Source organism: Setaria italica, chromosome VII, assembly GCF_000263155.2.
Source record: "Setaria italica strain Yugu1 chromosome VII, Setaria_italica_v2.0, whole genome shotgun sequence".
NCBI lineage: Eukaryota > Viridiplantae > Streptophyta > Magnoliopsida > Poales > Poaceae > Setaria > Setaria italica.
The window spans coordinates 3,791,873-3,811,517 of NC_028456.1; the positions used below are offsets into that span (position 1 = coordinate 3,791,873).

At 45.2% G+C, this 19,645-nt stretch overlaps 2 protein-coding genes across 2 annotated transcripts; both read left to right on the forward strand.

The window, feature by feature from the left end:
- Nucleotides 1-11,848: 11,848 nt before the first annotated feature.
- On the forward strand, nucleotides 11,849-14,195 carry LOC101776543 ((R)-specific enoyl-CoA hydratase). The gene is made up of 4 exons (XM_004975006.3): nucleotides 11,849-12,283; nucleotides 12,384-12,520; nucleotides 12,601-12,728; nucleotides 13,862-14,195. The coding sequence occupies exons 1-3, from the start codon at nucleotides 11,864-11,866 to the stop codon at nucleotides 12,701-12,703; spliced, it is 660 nt and encodes a 219-aa protein (XP_004975063.2). The 5' UTR covers nucleotides 11,849-11,863; the 3' UTR covers nucleotides 12,704-12,728; nucleotides 13,862-14,195.
- A 2,659-nt stretch (nucleotides 14,196-16,854) lies between these two features.
- LOC101761830 lies at nucleotides 16,855-19,181 on the forward strand. Its single transcript, XM_004977690.2, has 2 exons — nucleotides 16,855-17,019; nucleotides 17,121-19,181. Exons 1-2 carry the CDS (start codon nucleotides 16,980-16,982, stop codon nucleotides 19,094-19,096), a joined length of 2,016 nt encoding a protein of 671 aa, XP_004977747.2. The 5' UTR covers nucleotides 16,855-16,979; the 3' UTR covers nucleotides 19,097-19,181.
- The last annotated feature ends 464 nt before the right edge of the window (nucleotides 19,182-19,645 follow it).

Here is a 19,645-nt window from a genome sequence, read left to right on the forward strand (position 1 = left end):
CCATCCACTTCGACCCTCCTCCGCGCCGCACCGCCCCTCCTTTGAGCCACGCCGCCCCTCCTCCTCCATGCTGGCCCTTCTCCTCCCCCCACCCCCGCTGGCCCTGCACCACCCCAGTTAATGCAGACCACGTCGATGTCAATCACTCTGGGTGACATCAAGATTACAATGAATAATGGTGGAGGATATTTGTGCTCCTTGATGTCATGGATCTTATACTGATGGGAAAATCTCCTAGTGGCATGTGTGCCTCTGTGATTCTGTCCTGTATACGCCACATGGAGAAGTTATACAACTGGTACCAAATTCCAAGTTATAATTTTGGTACCTCTTTAAGGACCATAAGGTCGATCAAATTTCTGTATGAGCAGCTTACTATAAGTAAAATGTTTACACCCCCTTTGCAAGGTTTAACAGATGTGCTTACATCGTCAAATTTAGCAATAAATTTTAAACTGAAAGGTAGGCCATGCCCACTACCAGAGAACAATATATTCTTTTTTTGCATAATTAACATCAATTGTAGTCTGTAATTCATGAACAAATCAATTGCATACCACCGTGCAGTGAGACATGAATAGAATCATGGCACCTATGGCACACTGGTTATACGAACTGGTATATATCATGACCTTAACAGGCAGCGCAATAGGGAGCCGAGGATGTCCATCAGACAAGCTACAAAATGCCCACACACAATCACAGAAGAGTAAGGATGAAAAGTGTCCAAGCTCGATAGAAAGGATGCTGGATGGCCATGAATCATAGGATTGGGGAGGTTACATGGATTCAAAACTAAGCTATGCTTGCGCAAACATCAACCCCCTATGAATTTGGAGTGCTCGGCCTAGTCGGTGCGGAGTGCTGCTCCCGATCAGCTGCTGACTAAATCAGTAACTCCAACGAATTTGATGCAACAATGTTTTATTTAAAATGCATGAACTTATTATCAAGCACGCGTCACTGTACACATCATTCTCTGTAGCCCTAAACATGAAATGAGTTCTTTTTGGTGAGAAGTGAACAAGCAAATGCTGAGAGGGCAAATCACTTTCCTGATTTCCCTATACACGAAATTGCCGCAAAATGTTAGAGGAAAATAATTTTGGCCATGCATGGATCACCTTGAAAAAATATCAAACTTAAAATAATAATGTGGCTGAGATACAGCAGTGTTAATTATATTGAAGGAGAAAAACAGGGTCCAGGCAGTGCTATATGCATCCGCTAATTAGTACTCACGAACGTTAAGGTTTACCAAACGAAGAAAGGACAGTATTGCAAATAAATTATGAAGGTACCAAATCGCAGCAAGACACGTGCTGTTGTACCCGACATCAAATTGTTAGCATTTACACGGCCACTGCAGCTTGATTGCTCGAATCGAAAATTCATGATCTTAAAAGGCATCCTCGCCATATATAGAGAGCTGAGAGTAAGTGTCCATCTGGCAAAGAATTAACAAAGTGCGAAACCATATAGAGACGGATGCATACACCGAATTGAAGAGAAGTGCCTCGCTCGAGGGGAAGGACTCTAGCGGTGTGTTTGGTACGGGGACAGGACTGGACGGGATAGGACGATCCTAAATTTGATGGTGTTTGGTTCGAAGTCATGAAGGATGGGACGGTCCAGAAACAGAAATATATTTGAAAATACGGGATGACCCCGTCCAGCCAAAACGAGCGGACGGGGTCATCCCGGCCACTTCGGGGCTGTCTAGCTCCATCCTTCTCCATCTTCACTCGAGACTGGCGCGCAGGGGGCTGGAAGCACGAGCAGGACGAGAAGCTCCGGCGTGGCGAGAGGAGCTCGGCTAGACTCCACAAGCGGCGTGGCAGGGGGCCAAGGCCGGCGGGGGTGGGATCCTCTGGTTGTGCGGCTTGGGCCCAAGGTCGGCGGGGACGGGGTCCTCCGGCAGCGCGGCCGGTGCCCAGGGCCAGCGGGGCAAGCGCCCCAAGCAGCACGCTGCCCAAGGCCAGGGCAAGCTGCCCAAGCGGCACTTCCGGCGCCCATGGCAGGCCGGGCGAGCTCCCTAGGCGGGGCTGAAGTCATGAGGAAGAAGATTGGGAAAGATTGAGGAAGAAGATTAGAGTGACGGTGAGGCCCGCTGATGGTGGCTAACAGAAGGGGAAAACGGTGCTCATCCCACATACTGCAGTGCCTCCAACCAAACAAAAAGTCGGGATGAATCCATCCTTATGAAACAAACACGAGTCGGGACGATCCCATCCAAAAAAACTGGGAGGGGACCGACCCATCCCATCTCGTCTCCAAACCAAACACACCTTAAGTGATTGAACAAATAATGCTCGCGCACAACAGCCGCAACAGTGTACCGCCAAAGTGTCCAAGCTCAATAGGAAGGATGTGCTGGATGCCCATTAGGCCCCAGGTTGAAGTGCATCTAGGATTGGGAGGTACATGGATTCAAAACTACGTCGTGATTGTGCAAGCATCAGGCCATACAAATTTCATGCGCTCGATCAACAAGGCGCACTGTGTTGCTGATGGTCAGCCGCTCTGAGAGTGAAAAGTTTGATGCATCATTGTTTTCATGAAAATTTAACATGAACTTATCAATCACGTGTTATATGCACACACCATTCTCTGAAGTCTAAATATTAAACGAGTTCGCTTTGGTGAATTGAACAAAATGCTGGAAGCGGAGAATCATATCTCGACAAAAAAAAATGTAAACTTAAAATAATGTGCCCGAGATAAGTGAAAAGAGATATATATTTGGCTGCCAATAGCATCACTTTATGCACCGATCAGAGCAAATTACTAGCTACTGGCCTGGCGAAGATATGTGCATCCGAGTCAGTGTGCTGTGAAGTTGGATGTTTGAAGGAGGACGAAGATGAAGGACAAGGGCTGCATTGGACAGAGGAACATGATCCTTATGAGGCCTTGTTAAGTTAATCCTCTCCACATTGTGGGTAGAGGGGATTGGGGAAGAATTGAATTGTTCACGACTATGCATGCATTCTTATTTGAAAATTAACAAGCCAATATCGCCCGGATAATCGTCACTTGTCATTGTTGCCTCGCAATATCGCCCGGACAAATATAATCCTCTCTTCTATTATGAGCCAGTAACTGAGCCCTATTAAACCTCGACGAAGGCACCAAAAGAAAAGAAACTATTTTTATGCCACTAAATAGCAGTTACACTATAATTACTTGTGAGCCAGAGTTCTTGTGATGCATACACGCGATACAGGATTATATATATTATTTTAAAAAGGATGCAATTTTAAAGCAACATGTATACACGTACGCACTAGCAAGCAAACCAGATGGATAAACTGCCGGTGCTGCGCGTGCTTAAACAGTCGTTGTCTCATTGCCCCCTATTAGAAATTTAGAGTTCAGTTTAAGCACGCATACAACGATTGTGTTACAATTACAACGATTGGAATCTGTGTTGGATGCTGAACCATCAAAACCTATGATATTATTCAGAATTGACAACAACAGCTTGTGGAACCTATGATGGTTAATTTTATCACAACTGTTATCAGGGGTACGTTAACGTTTGGATGCTGTCCGCTGCTGGCCCCGCCAAACCATCGGCCGGCTAATATTTGGCGCACTACTAGGAAAAACGGCATTGTATCGGTTCCGTACCGGAACTGGTACTGGAAATTCGGTACTAAAGGAACCCCTTTAGTACTAATTGAGATAATCGGTAATAAAGGGTATTAAAAAATTTAAAACAATAAATTCCCGCAGCCGGCCCGCACCCCCGCCGCTAGGCCCGCCCCCCCCCCTGCCGACCCGCACCACCGTCGCTGGCCCCCACTGCCGCCATGCCACCCGCTGCTCCTCACCTCATGCACAAGGTGAGGGTGAGTGGAGGGGGGAGGAGAGGGAAGGTCGGGGAGAGGGAGGGAGGGGGCCGGTGGAGGGAGCTGAGGGAGGCGAGGAGAAGGAGCTGAGGGAGTCAGAGGAGAGCGGGGGAGGGAGAGGATAAGGTAGCGGAGGGGCCGGCCAGTGCAGTAAATTAAAAAGGTGGAGGGAGATGAGGCGAGGGAACCTTTAGTACCAAGCATATTAGTACCGGGTGGAGCTCCGACCCAGAACTAAAGGGTCTTCGAGAATCCCAAATTTGGATCAGGTACTAATGCCAACATTAATACCAGATCCAAATATAACCGGTACTAAGATAGTGGACGAAAGCTCCATTCACTAAGGCCAAATCAGCCGTCCAGGAATCTACCACATTTTGGCGCAAAAATGAACTGCGCCGTGCGCACGGGAGCCAGAGCGGCCAAATCGCGGCTGGGATCCAATCGCAGCGCTTGCCTACGGTCAACGACCAAAATTTGGCCTGGCCGGCGGTGGCATCCATCCAAACGTACCCCTGGTTTTGATGGCTCAAGGACGTGGGCATCCATGGAAGACGGAACCAGATCTTGACATGCATCTAGAAGTAGTAAATATCAGTTTTTTAGGGACATTTTGCTTGACTACAAGCATGAAAAAGTTATCATTCATCACTGACCTCTAGGATCTATCCGGAAAATAAAAGGTCTTATTCAGTATCGTCAAGGACAAAAGAATTTAGTATAGAATATCAAGAAGAGATACTGACTCAAGGGTTCACATTTATATACTAATTGGCTGGTGTGTAGAGAGTTAATTACCCTTCCGTAGTAATGTAGCAAGACCATCTTAGTAAAAATGTTTTTTGCAAGGGGCTGGCAGGTATGTTTACATCAGGGGATAGTCCAAATAATTTAAGCGAGAACGAGAGCAATGTATTCAGTGTGTGATTTTATTTTGTGACAATAACATCAGTTGCAATAATCTGTTCATGAACTAGCTGACAAGTAAACGTTTGATAGTAGCTGAACTGGCAGCAAACACATAAGTCGACATGAGACAGGATTACTACGGTGGCACCTATATGTTGGTGTGCTGCTGTATGGTGACACCAACCGATCGATCGAGAAACAAAGACCTTAAAAGCAGCGCAATTGAGAGCTCAATAGCGTCCGTCAACCACAATAGTCCACAGAAACTCAACAGGAAAGATGCTCGATGCACTTTGAAGTGTACCGTACGTAGGATCGGGAGGCATAGGGATCCAAAGCTAAGCTGTGGTTAACCAAACAATACAACTAGGTGAATTCCCTGCGCGTTGCTGCGGAATATTTTGCGTAATTTTTCTATGATTATTTGATGCAATGGGAAAGAATTAAGGTTTGGGGTTTTTTACACGAAGGTTAATTATTCTATAAAATTAATTTTATTTAATATATGGTAAGAAAATTGAAGTTATTGAGAAAATAACATAGATTTGCAATAAATGAACTACTTTTCATTTGTGCTCTTGGAGTTCTCTTCACTGAAAATAGCTTGCAGGTATGGTTGTCCCTTTCGTATGTAGTGAACAATGATCGTGTGGTTGTTAGTTGGTAGGTGCGTGGTTATGTGTTCACTCTGAGAATTGCCTGTGAGATTAACACAAACTTTTGGGCCTGTATCATCCTTGAGCTTATTCATTGCTTGGACATATCTATCTTGCATCTTCTTGGGAGAACTGATTGAAGAGTAAATAAAAAGTGTTTATGTGCCATTCTAATCGAAAATAGTATTTTGGTTGTTAGTAGAGGAGATATGATCGATGTAATCAATTTATATGAACCTACAGATTTACAATTGCAAACGTGGGACACTAAGGTCATGTAAAACTGGAAGTAACAAAATAAGGGAAAAACTGATTGATTGCCGAAAGTAAGGATGTCCACACAACAATTAATCGCAAAACTAACAGAATGAGGACAACTGCATACTTAGAAATGCTAATAAAGTTGGATCAGAGTTTGTTACATGAATGACTAAGGAGGCCAATAATCTTGCTATTTCTAGAGGCGAAATCAATTTATATGAACCTTAGATTTGCAAAGAAAATTCAAAATGGTTTATGCAAGAGTTTCTAAGAGGCAATAGATCAAACAGGTTGGGTGCATGAAACCATGGGCAATTTTGAAACAACAACAATGCACAAATAGAAACAGCAACAATGCACAAATAGTCGATTGAAGAACCTGAGTGAATCCAAATGAGGAGATGAACGGCATACCCTGAGTGAATGCAAAGGAGGACATGAATGGCATACCTCACCAGCAGGGTGCCCAATAGAGTGCGATGCTTCAAATTTTAGGAGTGGGAACATGGATGGTTGATGGAGGATTAATGCCATTAGTGCCATTAGCTGTGGTGGTCTCTTGATCTGGCAAGGTGCTGAGTAAAGAAGAGGCTTTTGATCTGGCAAGGTGCTGAGTAAAAAAGAGGGGAGGCTCTTGATCTACCAAGGTGCTGAGTAAAGAAGAGAGGCTCAGAAAACAATCAGATGGTTAAAACACTGAGGATGATGTGGGGTTTAGAGAAATAGAAATCAATGCTTTGTAGTGGGACGCTTCTGTATAGGAGATATAGATTTCGGATGCTCCGTGAGCCGATAGAATGTTTGCATCATTGTTCCATTTAGAATTTAGCCTCAACACATCAACCATGTGTTACAAGCACACAGTTCATTCTCTGAAACACACGCACTAAACGAGTTTGCTATGTTGAGAAGTGATCGCAAGAGAAATTCTGGCAGGGCAAATCCCATTTTCTGAGTTCCCTACTTCCTCCCATCTGCAAATAATTATCATTTTAAGATGCGTGTAATCAATACATTTTAGTTTTGACCAATAAATATCCTTTGAAAATTTCAAAATAACATTTAAAAGTGACATGTCTATATTTATCTTTAATAGTAGTTTTAAAATATTACGCATTTGTTATATTTTAAATGTGTTTAATCGTAATAACTCTTTGCCAAAGTATTGTCGTGGTGAATGCGGTTGACGGCACTGGTGAAGCTCGTGGTTGGGCTTCTCACCATTCAGACGGTGTTGTTGACGCGAGAGACCACGGAGTCCAGGCACAGTGCTACACATTTGTGGTCGTTTATTCACATCAACTCCGATCCATGCTGTTCACGAACGTTTAGTTTTGCCACCAAAACAACGACACCAAGAACCAAATTAAACAGCATATGAAGGTACCTAATGGCAGCAGACACGTGCTAGCTGTTGTACATGAGATGGAGTTATATGTGGGCATCTATTGCCGTTACTCCATGCATGATCATATTTTTGCACAGAACCAAAATTAAAAACATGAAGGCCCCGAGAGAGCCGAGAGCATGTTTATCTTGAAAGGAAACAAAATCATAGCCGCAGAGACACCTTCTTGTGCTTGATGTAAACTGCACCATATATACTACTGTGGGCATCAGAATTTCAGTCCATGTTGCAATTGTCGCTATTGGAGTAATTAAGTCATGATCATTTGGGCATTGGTATTGTGGAGAGTTATTGACGGTGCGCTGCATATACATCTGACAGATCATTATTTGTGCCATATTAGATGTATTTGTTTTGTGATAGATGAACTCATGAACATGAACTTGAGAGTTGAGGATATGGGCCGGATTATGAAATATGAATTTGTGATTGTATACTGTGTATTTATGTAACAAGTATGAGAACGAGTGACAAGTGATGACCAGAACTTGCGGTCGATCGTAAATTTGATAAGGACAAATTTGATAAGATCAAGTCCGTAACTTGTGTTGTACTTGTATTATTCTATTCAAGAATGATTTTGTGTCGTTTTGAATTTTGATCCGTTCAGATACCTTATTACCTTCATCAATTCAACTGAATTTAAAAGTTTTGCTGGCTATGTATAAAAGAGCCTCTGAAAAAACAAAAGGAAAAAATAAAGATAAAAACCGTCAAAGGTTCAGAATTTCATTTCTTTGATGCTCATACGAGTACACAAAGGTTGGAGACATAGAGAGGTACTATAATATACAGCCTGGATTAGGCGCTGACGAAAAGATCCAGAGAAATTTCAATATTTGACACCCAATTCGAGAACTTGACACCCAATTCGAGAGCCTTTCAAAAAATGACACTGAGCACACGAATTCCTTCAAACCATGGGATTCTCTCAAATTTTCTTCAATTCCTCTCTTTTCTTTTTCATTTCTGCCTGCTTTCACACCTCAGTTAATGAATATGCCCCTGACCTTATCCTAATAGGTGAATCGATGACACAGGCAAGCAGAGTCGCCCGTCCTGCCGTCGCCGCTCATTCTTCTTGCCGCCATCACCGCCGCACGTACTCGTGCTTGTCGTCGCCGGCACGCCCGCCCGCCTTCTCCCGCTCACCTTGCAGCTCTCCTGCATCGCCATGTCGCAGGCATCATCCTCAGGCTTGCGCACGTGAGGGGTCACTAAAGGTAGGGTTAGGCTGCACCCGCAGCTTGCACCTGCACCGCAGCCACTTGCTGTTGTTCCCGCGCCCGTGATCGACGAGGTGACCGGGATACCGTTGATCATTTGCCCCTACTGTAAGAACGTGAGGTTGATTGTGCTAACCACAGGAACTCTCGCAAAAACCTTGGCAGGCGTTTTTTCAAATGCCCAAGGAATTATCAAAATATAAGTGGATTTCTCCTTTGGTGGATTTGGTGGCCAATTAATCAAATTGATGGGTAGAATTGCATGGTTGTGTCTTCTGCAGGATCCTACATCATGCTCTATATGTAAGTTCGAGGACGAGTACGAGGCGTATCTACGCGAAGAAGGAAATTTAGGTTCAACCTCTTTGCTGGATGCCGTACCAGAGCTGCCGCAAGAATTTGACGAGATGAAGGAGCGTGTAGCAATCAGAGAATCTAGAATTAATTGGTGTTGTATTGTTCTAGGATCTTGAACTTATTTGTTCTGTTGTTGGGCATCCTTGTGTATGCACTGAAATGAGCTTGTATTTGTATGCACTGAAATGAAATGAGCTTCTTTCTACCAGAAAGTGTTGCTTGAGATATTGCATTTGTTGTTTAAATTTTGGCAGCATGTACCCTAACCAGATGATAAATATGAGGGATTACAGATATAACCAAATTAAGTCGAACAGGTTCACATAATGGAGATATCCATACATTTCAGCATTGAAGTCGAACAAATATGCAAAACTTTCTTCCATGTACCATAAATATGCTCAGCTGCCTTTCTGGCTACCAAACCACAGTGTTAAGTATCCTATTGTCACTTGATACTTGTCCTCTAACTCCTTTTGCAATTTCCTTGCACCCATGTTCAGATCCTTCATTAGATAGGGGATTTGCCTTCTCAACTACCCAATGATATGATGCCATCTTGGTTCTCGCTCTTCCCATGGATGCAAAAATGCTCACTTTTGTTCAGAGTAACCTGCCAAATGAAAACAAATTGGTTAATGATATATAGATGCTTAGCGGGCTATGGTAAATAGCGGCATCTTTTTTCCAGCAGAGCATAGCTATAGCGCAGCTATGGCAAATAGCGGTTTCATAAAAAAAATATAAAAATATAACATATTGTAACTATATGTCTGTACCATGAGTCTAATACTTTCTCCTATCTTCATACACTCCATAACTATTGCACATTCCCAATTCTCGTGATAGAACTCCTGAACCTAAAAAACAAACATACCTCACGGGACATATGTTGCTTCATAGTAATTCAGTTCATCAATTTTCTAGCTGACTGATTACAGTAAACAACCAGGGAGATAAACGTACCGGTTTGTATATGGACAGCAAAATCAAATTGACTCTAGGAACAAAGAAGAGAGGATAGAGATCACGGGAGAGGGCTGATAGCAAGAGAAACCTGCCAAACTGGGCGCCTGGGACTACGATATGTTAAGGTGATCGCCTTAAGGTATACTCCTCAGTGGAAGGTGGTAGGCGGAGGCCTGATTTGCTGCTCGACGCCTGTCGCAAGCAGCCCTGAATTACTTCATACAACTATATATGGTACCAACTTGCTTTGGAGGGTCATCCCTATCATAAGAAACAGATCCCTGATCAGATCATCAACCGGCAATGCTGCACTTTCTAAGTCTACATCACCAGCAACTTCATTCTCCTTTTCTGCTGCTAGCTTTTCATTCTCTGCCCCCTCATCGTCTGCTCTAAGACCAACAAATTCATAAATAGCATCTTCATCCATCAATGTAACTGCAGAACCTATATTCTCTTCTGCAATTGGAACTATCTCAAGAGTGTCCCGATCAATCACATGAGGAATATTTGGCTCATTGCTTGAATTTACCTATCCACTAATAGCATCTGTGACTGCATTGCTCATTACTACCTTTGAAACATGTGACTTAGGAAGTGGTTTGCAGCACTCCACTCTAGCAAAAACAACTCCACTAAACTAACTTCACAAAATTCCATGCCAAATACGTCTAGCTCCACCAACTCCAGCTCCAGAAAAAAAGTGGAGTTTGGAGCCAGACCCATGTTTGATTTCAGACATCCTCATGGAGCTGTGGGGTAATTATCCACCATGCCGCTGATTACACGGGAAAATGGTTCATTTATTTCTTTCATGTTCACTTGTGTGACCCACCCAGTCCGCCGTCCCTCCCGCATTCTTCTCCGAAACCCGTCCACCGCACGACCACAGTCATCCCTGCTGTTGCCGTTGGGGGCCTGCTCCCGCCGGCCAACCGCTCTCACCTCTCTCTCGTGAGCCATGCCGCCATGCCATCTACCACCTGCAGACGTCGCCGTCGGATCTAGGCGGCGAGGGGCGACGAGGAGTAGTGGCTGCGGGCGGCGCTGCGTCACCTGCAGGAGGAGGCGAGGGTGCTTGAGCGCCTGGTATACAAGCACCGAAACCAGCACCGCGGCGCCACCTACTTTCCAGTAACTGCTCAAGGTGAGCGCTGCGTCTCCACATCCTCCCCTTCTTCTCTATCAATTTTTCCCCACCATCACCGGCCAGCGTCGCCTCCGCCTGTTTGGCTGGGCCTTGGCCTGCGGGGCCATGCCCCCCCTCGCGCCATGGCCATGTCGCCGTGGCCGGCAGAGCTGCGGCTCCCTCTCGTGCGCCATGGCCGGGGCTGCTGGTCGGGACGTGCCGCGGCTGCAGGTGCTGGCCGGGCACGAGGTGCCGCCGCCGCACGTCGCGCTAGGCTGCGCCACTGCTGCTGGCTGGGATGCGCTGCAACCGCAGGCTGCGCCAAGCCCCGCCACCACACCGGCAGCCACTATATAGAGGTCTATTCTTAACATCCACAAATAAAAAATAGCTTACGATTTGTCTTCCTTTTCATAGAAAGAACATGCCAAAACATTATTATCCACCAATTCCCTTTCATCCACCACTGCCCATGTTAAATTCACAAATTCTAAGCTGCTAGCAGCTTGTGAGATCCACCCTTTTTTCCACTTCCTTCTCTATCATCTCCAAGTTACAATAGCAATAGTCAATAGTCCACTCATCATATTTCATCATCTAGCTTGGCTCAGAACTGAGAAATCTGAACACACAATCTCAATGCTGCATCCGGGTCGGTACCAACGAGTACCAATAGTAGTTAGTTGTAGCCTAATCATCCTATTCGATCATGGATGTGTCTTTCCAAATCAAACATACAATTTACTAGAGAGGAAAGGATCACGGATTCCTAGCTTACATGGGAGGGACCTCAAAAGGATCATTGCGTTTGTTCATGCCGCTCCGGACATCCAAAGCTGGCATTTCAGTTCAGATAGCCAAACCCTAGCGGCGGGGGCGGCGGCTTCTGTTCTTTGTTGAGAGAGAGAGAGGAGATTTGCGTGGTTTGCCTATATCCAAACGGCCTAAAGAGATAAGGTACAAGGATGGTCTACGAATATGGGCTCCATGCAAAAATGAAAAAGAGAAGAGAGGAATTGAAAAAAAATATATGAGAAAATCCCTTGAATCGAAGATAAATTTTTAAAAGGCTCGCAAATTGAGTATCAAGAGCAATGAAGTGCTCGAATTGGGTGTCCAATATCAAAATTTCTCAAACGTCCACTGCTCAGGAACTCTCTGCTACCCCACCTGTCAGCTTCCTCGTCCGTTCATCCTCCGATTCCACCGAACTCCCAATCTGCGCCGCCGCCATGCGCCTCGGCCGCCGGGCGATCTTCCCCCTCGTCCGCACCATCTCCACCACGTCGGCCGCGCCTCCGCCGCCGGCGGTGCTGAGTGTCGGCCACGCGCTGCGCGAGCGGCGGCGCTTCACGGAGGCGGACGTGGCGGCGTACGCGGCGGTCAGCGGCGACCGCAACCCGGTGCACCTCGACGACGCCGTAGCCCGGGAGCTGTGCGGTTTCCAGCGTGGCCGCGTCGTGCACGGGATGCTCGTGGCCTCCCTCTTCCCTTCCATCATCGCCGCCAGCTTCGTACGCGCGCTCCTCACTCTCTTCTCCCCGGCATTTCGTCGAACAGCACGTGAGCGTGGAGACTCACAGTGTGCCTTCACCTAATGCTTGGTTGGTGCAGCCTGGCGCGGTGTACGCGAGCCAGACCCTCAAGTTTGCGGCGCCTGTGTACGTCGGAGATGAGGTGGTCGCTCGCGTTCAGGCACTCCACATCAAGGCCATGACGACAGCGAACAGCAGCACGGCAAACCGATACGTGTATGTGCGATGCAGCCTTGCTCACCCCTTTGCCTTAATTAAGGCTTCATCCTAACCTAATTATTGATTGCGCTGCGCAGCGTCAAGTTCGCAACCAAATGCTTCACAGATGAAGAGGGGGGCTCTCTGGCGATCGAAGGGGAAGCCATGGCTGTTGTACCCACACTGGAGCTCAGCTCTTAGTCAACTACCAAGTAGTAGTAAAAAGGTGACCATTGCTGTTGCTTAATTTTAGTACTAGTACAAGTAGCACAATACACAAGTCACAAGTCAGAACATCGTGTGCTGGGGTATGCTGTGTGTGAATTGAACTTGTTATAGCAGCCACATTTTTTGCAAGGACAGTGAAGTGAACCTGTTGTTTTCCCTAAGAAATTATGAATCCATGTGAGTATGTTTAGTGGTCCAAGCACCAGCGCCTGTCTATCTTGTACTATCATGTCTGTTAACTGCTGTCTACTCGCAAATGCCATATAATCAGGGGCTTCCACAAACTTTCTGTATATATCTTTTGCATTTTATCAATGAGAGTATCTAAGTTGTTTCATAAATAGACCATCATACCATATAGACAATCTGTAATCAACTTATGTCATCCAGTGAAGTGATGGGATCTGTGCAAGATGATCCAAATCATGTCAAGAGTGAGTAAGAACAGTGTAAAATCAAGATATTTTGGTTGCTGTATTCACTTTTCAATCTTGCCTATTCCTCTTATATTACTTATGATATTAGCAAACTAATTATAATCTATAACTTCAATGAAATTGGTTGCCTGATGACAATTAACAGAAACAACTTCTTTCTTTCTTTTACTCATGTTTCTGAAACCATTTACTCAACAGTAGGCAATCCTGTCAAACATAAATCTTTAAATTTTCATTTTTATCAAATGTTGTTGGCACTTGGCAGATGAACAATGTTGTCACTGAAGTTTGGAAACTGGTAGTGTAGATTCTTTATTTCAGCTAGTTGACATGCCTATTCCTAAATAAATTCTCAATCTCATGCTTGAATCTGCTTGGGGGCGTCTATTCTGCCAAGAGGCAAGAGGAAATGGGGATTATTTTCTGATATGACATTACCTTCATATTTACAGTCAGAGCTTCTTGGTGTTATTTTCTATCATGAAGTATATTACTCTATCTCGTTTTACAATTATTAGTGGAGCAAACGTTAATGTTTAATTGCCACTGGCTTGGTTCTTAGCCTTCGCTGGTGCTGGCTTAGCATTTCCATTCCTTTTATTTGTAAGTGCAAATATTTCACTCCAGTACCCTCCAAGATATTTGAATTCAAATGTTGCGCGTTGACCTTTCTTTTTTCTTCTTTTTTTTTCAGGAAACCAAGGAACTGGCCGAGGCCTATCTTTAATTTATCAAAACCCTTGCCACAACAGTCTACTTCCCCTAGGATGTATATGCACTGGGTCCCCAGCTATAGTGATCTTGGATTTTCAACTAAACCCCAAAAGGTTGTTTTCTCAAACATTTCGAAATAATGCTAATATTCTTGTTGTGACAGCTAATGTCATTCTTTCAACCTTATCCATGGTTCGCTGCTTGAGCAGAATCTTGCCTGCACCAAATTCTAGTCCACTTTAGTCTTCTAGTAGATCACTAAGTATTAGGTACATTTTGTATGCCAGAAGCAGAGTCAAGCATGCCTGGACCAATATTGTTTACCAAGCCCCACAGATGTTGAAATTGATGAGATTTTAAATTTTGAATTGGTTAGATTATCTATTTAACACCATGTGGTCCAAATTTGCTCTAGGCGAAAACCCTACCAGCTGTGGACCGACCAACCACACATATCACATATCTTGGGTTCTTACTCTGATAATTTCTGGTCTCCATGCGGCATTCTTTCCCAATCTCTCTCTACTAGTTCTCTCCTCTTGTATATTGCGGAAATCTACAGTTGAGTGGCAGAGTGGTAGATGGTAGAATGATGTTAGAAATGAGGGAGAGGGCATCTATTTACAGTGTAAGGTTACTCAGAGAGGTAGAAGAAGTTTTGTAAATAAGGGCTTCCTAGTAGGGAAATTCCTTGGACTTTGCCACTTGCTCAAGAGCCTTAATAGGTCATTTTTGGAGATATTAGTATAATGGAAAGAAGAGATTGCTTGCTCAAAATAGTACCGCATTTGTGCTTAAGAAAAGGCTTTCTTGTCCGGGGTCTATATCCACTTTTAATACACCACGCACCCCACTATCAAAAACTTCTCTTTCAATTCTAAACAAAGAGAAAGCTCAGGCGGCTGCTCAACGAGGAGGCATAAAACATGGCCATTTCCTTGAGATATTTATATACCGGAACATAAGGGTGACAATGGTCTTTACGCATGTCAACAATGGACAGTTGCACAATAAATCATGGGTACTAGTCGGCAGTTGTCGACAGGACGACTGGCTTCTCGATATGCGCTAACTGCTTCCTGACTGAGACATGGATCTGAGATGGAGTTCCCTGCTCCTGTCAGCTTTTGTAATGCTGCTACCCTCAGTTGCCAAAAACGGAAACGGATAACTGGGCCTATTCGCTTCAGCTTATTCAGCCGGCTTATCAGCCACCGAACAATATTTTTCTCTCACAACAAATCAGCCGTTTCAGCTTTTCAGCCAGCTTATAAGTCCAGCCGAACAGGCTCCTGGTTTGCAGATTTCTATTCAAATAATATTATTTCCAAACAATGTCCCTTACTTGGATCAGTTCATCTGAAAGTACTGCGCTTTATGTCAGCATAATTTATATAGAAGTGCAACACTATGTAATTGTGATAAATTTTTTTTTCTCGAACTACGCAGGAGAGCTGCGCGTCATTTCATTAAGGTAGGAGAAAACAAAAGGGTTTGGGTAGCCCCTACCCAGTACAAAAACACACACCCACATACTCACACACCCCAGCAGGAACAAAACTAAGGTTGCACTAGAAGTATGAATAGGCGACCAGAAGTACAGAGCCTACGCTCCCAGGGGTGGCGACGTGGACAGTAGCTCTTTAAGCCTGGAAGCCCCTGCCATACACCATAGGCCTCCCTCATTGCTTATGGCCCTAAGGACTTCCTGAATTGTTGGCCTAACCCTTTCAAAAACACAATCATTTCTGTGTTTCCAAATCTCCCATGCAACCAAAATTATCAGAGAATTAAGGCCCTTACGCCTATCCTTTTGAACAGCCACGAAAGTTCTCCTCCACCAGCCAAAGAAGCGGGTCTCAGGAGATTCAGGGGCCAGATTTATGAGACCCAGTTGCTGGAGAATCAGAGCCCAAATCTGGCGGGAGAAAACACAGCCAACCAGTAAGTGATGGATCGTCTCCGAAGCTTGGTCACAAAAGGGACATGCCTCTGGATGAGGCAGGCCACGTTTAGCCAAGCGGTCGGCGGTCCAGCACTTGTTATGGAACACTAACCAAATGAAAAACTTACAACGCAGAGGAGCCCAGCTTTTCCAAATCCTCCTCCAAGGCCCAATCCTGACAGATCCCTCCCTCAACATTGTGATAATTTATACTGGAACATAAGGGTGACAATGATCAGTTCATCTGAATGGAGCCATATTTAGTTTAACCTCACTTCAAGCATTTTGGAGTTTGGAAAAAAAATCCTGGAGCTTGAATTAATTAACGTTTGTAGAAAGTTGAAGTAGGTTTTTCTTATAGTAAAAGGTTTTTGAAACTGTTACTTTTCTTATTGAAGAACACCACAAAAGTTTTAGCACCTATCATCCTGATTTATGAATGAGTAAAGATACTGAGCCATCTAGATTGGACTAATAATGCCACCCAAGCATATTAGTATTGTTATGTATTAATGAAGTGGATAAGCTTCGCCGCCATGTCTTTGCCTGGCAGGATATTTGTACTTGTGCGTTGTGCCATCCACCTCCAGCCGTCACATGGCCCCGATCACTGATTAATGGAACGCTTGGGATCACTCTGTGAATGGATGTACAGTATATGGTTAGCAAATTGAATGTAGCTTGTAGGTTGACAGCCAAACAATAACAAAATGTTTATACTTTCTCCCTGTTTGTTATATGGTTTGGTGCGGCAGGGTGACCTGGCCACCCTTAAAAACACGGTAGACTAGACCATGCATGCTCAATTAGTTGGTGTAATCGCATGTGCCATCCACCTCCAGCCGTCACATGGCCCCGATCACTGATTAATGGAAGGCTTGGATTCACTCTGTGAATGGATGTATAGTATATGGTTAGCAAATTGAATGTAGCTTGTACAATGACAGCCAAACAATAACAAAATGATAATACTTTCTCCCTGTTTGCTTATATGGTTTGGTGCAGCAGGGTGACCTGGCCACCCTTAAAAACCCAGTAGACTAGACCATGCATGCTCAATTAGTTGGTGTAATCAAGCATCAATCCAGCATACTCATCACCTTTGATTCTGTCTCACCTCCGGCCGTCGCCTATCTCTGCCTCTGCTGGGTACATGACTAAATTTGGTCCTGATCAACTAGGGGATACCCATAGTATGTGTACACTAATTCTAGTTAACTTTCGATGTTCGCATGTAATTTGCTCTATCATTATCATTTGATGTTGCCACATTGCATGTTATTTGATGAATCAGTTCTGGAGCCAAGAGTTGCTGCCGAACGGCTGCTGGACTTTTGGAATGGATGGGCGACCCAGATCCTTGTAATCCTGAGCCTCACACACCAGGTTATCCTGCTCTTCTTCTCTGGGATCCGCAGGCGTCAAGGCCGTAGCCCCAAAAGGCTCCTCCTCTGGCTGGCATACCAGCTGGCTGACAGCACCGCAATGTATGCCCTTGGCAACCTCTCACTCAGGAGCACCCTGCGCCATAACCGGCTTATCGCCTTCTGGGCGCCATTCTTGCTGCTACACCTTGCTGGCCCGGACAACATCACAGCTTACTCCCTTGAGGATAATAAGCTGTGGAAGCGCCATCTTCTGACTCTTGTCGTGCAGGTCCTGGGAGCTGGGTATGTTGTCTACAAGCATATCGCCAGCAGTGGGATCTTGTTCTCGCTAGGTACAACCTTGATGAGCGCTGTTGCGGTTGCCAAGTTTTGTGAGAAGACATGGGCTCTCAGATGTGCTGACTTCACCATCATCAGGGAGTCTCTGGAGGCTGAGAACACAGAGCAACAAGGAAAATGCCGTCTTTACCTTGAGGATGAACCACCTCAGGGGGGATTCAAAGGGAAGGTAGTCGACAAAGAGGAATTCCTCATGCTCCGTGCGCACGCTGTGTTCCGCGTCTGCAAGTCTGCCATGGTGGATTCCTCAAAGAACCCAGGTAACTATGTGGTTGGCATACTTAAATACCTTAAGGAGAATGAGATGGGGTATATGTGGACACTGGTGGAAATGGAGCTGTCGCTGATGTATGACGTCCTGTACACCAAGGCACCCGTGCTCCACACTCTGCCTGGCTACTGCATCCGAGTTGTCTCACCGCTCGCCGTGGTTGCTTCCCTTCTGCTGTTCCTGTTCTATGGCAGGGAGGGAAACAGACGTACAGACATTGCTATCACCTACATCTTGTTGGGTAGTGCCTTCCTCATGGAGATGACATCGCTGCTGAGCGCACTCTGGTCTACCTGGACATTCTCCTTCCTATGTGCAACGCAGTGGAGTGGTCTTCGACACGCAGCTTTGTGTTTGGAGAGGTGGCACAAACTTCGTCGTATGGTCCTTTCTCTTCGACGTCTTGCCCACAGCATACGAATCACTGGCTTCTTCAGGTTATCAAGGAGGTGGTCAGGCACCATGGGGCAGTACAACATGTTGGAGATGTGCACTACAAGGCCTGGGAGGTTGGCAGGTATCCTGGGCTATAGCATGCCGGCTGTTGGTGTTCCAGATGGCCTCAAGTACTTGGTGGTCGATTACATACAACACATGATCAAGAGTGGGTATGTGAACACACTGGGAATGGTCAGAAAGAATTGGGGCACGGAGGCGCTGAAGCGCTGGAAAGAAAGTAGTAATATTACTATCAAAGACAAGTTCCTTGGTGCTGAGCTCCACGAGGGGATCATCATCTGGCACATCGCCACAGACATCTTCCTCTCCAGAAGGCATAATACCAAGGCTAAGGATAAACAGCGTGTCAAGGAAGTGCAGATACTATCCAATTACATGATGTTCCTCCTCGTCAAACAACCTGACATGCTACCGGGCCTTCCTCAGAACAAGCTGTACCAATGGACAAAGAGAAGCCTGGCCACTCAGTGGAATGAAATCATCAGCAATGGACTCATATCTGATTCTGGGCTCCAGCCAAGTGAGAATCTTGCCAGCGCCCTATACAAGGAGCTATCCGAACGCTCTGTTCAGAATTATCGTTTACAATTGGCAATCGAATTGGCCAAAATACTGGTCAGCACGGATTACGCCTTGGACCTGGTCTATGAGGTCTGGGCCGATTTTCTGATCTACACGGCCAACCGATGCAGCAGGGAGTCCCACGCAAAGAAGCTCAACAGTGGTGGTGAGTTCACAACCCTGGTATGGCTTATGACAGACCACCTTCACCAAGTGTCCTCTAACCGGCATGTTTATGCACCTAGCGAATAGACAGACATCATTGTATTGTATCACTTGTTTAATCCGTGTTTGTGTATAAACTATGCAAGCCAATAATGTATTAAGCTATTCGCCTTTTGTTTGTTCCTATGGTGCCTGGTAACAAATATTCCTAATGGTTGGGATACAGTCTTCAGATGTTTGCGCATCTTATAACTCCATAATTTGTGTACTCCATCCTGAGGTGGTAATGGATGAGTATCCAATTGTGAGCTAGTCCAAATCCATCAAATCTAATCTTAGGCTGCGAAAAGACCAATCCGACACTAAATAAAAAATCCCTCCAGTTATCCAATCCGAAGGTGCAATACTCTGTTCAATGACGCAAGAACAGCGGCATGGTTGGTCCCTCCCAATTTCTCTGCGATCCCAGCAAGAACAAAGTCCATCCAGTCGATTTCGAAAACAAACTTGATTCAGCACCATGGGACTTGATTGAGCTGCATGATGGTCAATTTTGAGGTCCACCACTTCCAAGCTCATCATTGGGCGTTCGATTTCAAGGTCGCCTCTGCCTTGTTTGTGTACTGGAGACTAAGG

What these genes read in the sequence shown, in the direction of transcription:
- LOC101776543 (XM_004975006.3), top strand. Translation starts at nt 11,864, where the DNA reads ATGAAGTGCTCGAATTGGGTGTCCAATATCAAAATTTCTCAAACGTCC. An exon ending in CCATCATCGCCGCCAGCTTC is followed by an intron (nt 12,284 to 12,383) that starts GTACGCGCGCTC and finishes TGGTTGGTGCAG; the next exon opens with CCTGGCGCGGTGTACGCGAG. An exon ending in AGCACGGCAAACCGATACGT is followed by an intron (nt 12,521 to 12,600) that starts GTATGTGCGATG and finishes TGCGCTGCGCAG; the next exon opens with CGTCAAGTTCGCAACCAAAT.
- LOC101761830 (XM_004977690.2), top strand. Translation starts at nt 16,980, where the DNA reads ATGACTAAATTTGGTCCTGATCAACTAGGGGATACCCATA. An exon ending in TCAACTAGGGGATACCCATA is followed by an intron (nt 17,020 to 17,120) that starts GTATGTGTACAC and finishes TTGATGAATCAG; the next exon opens with TTCTGGAGCCAAGAGTTGCT.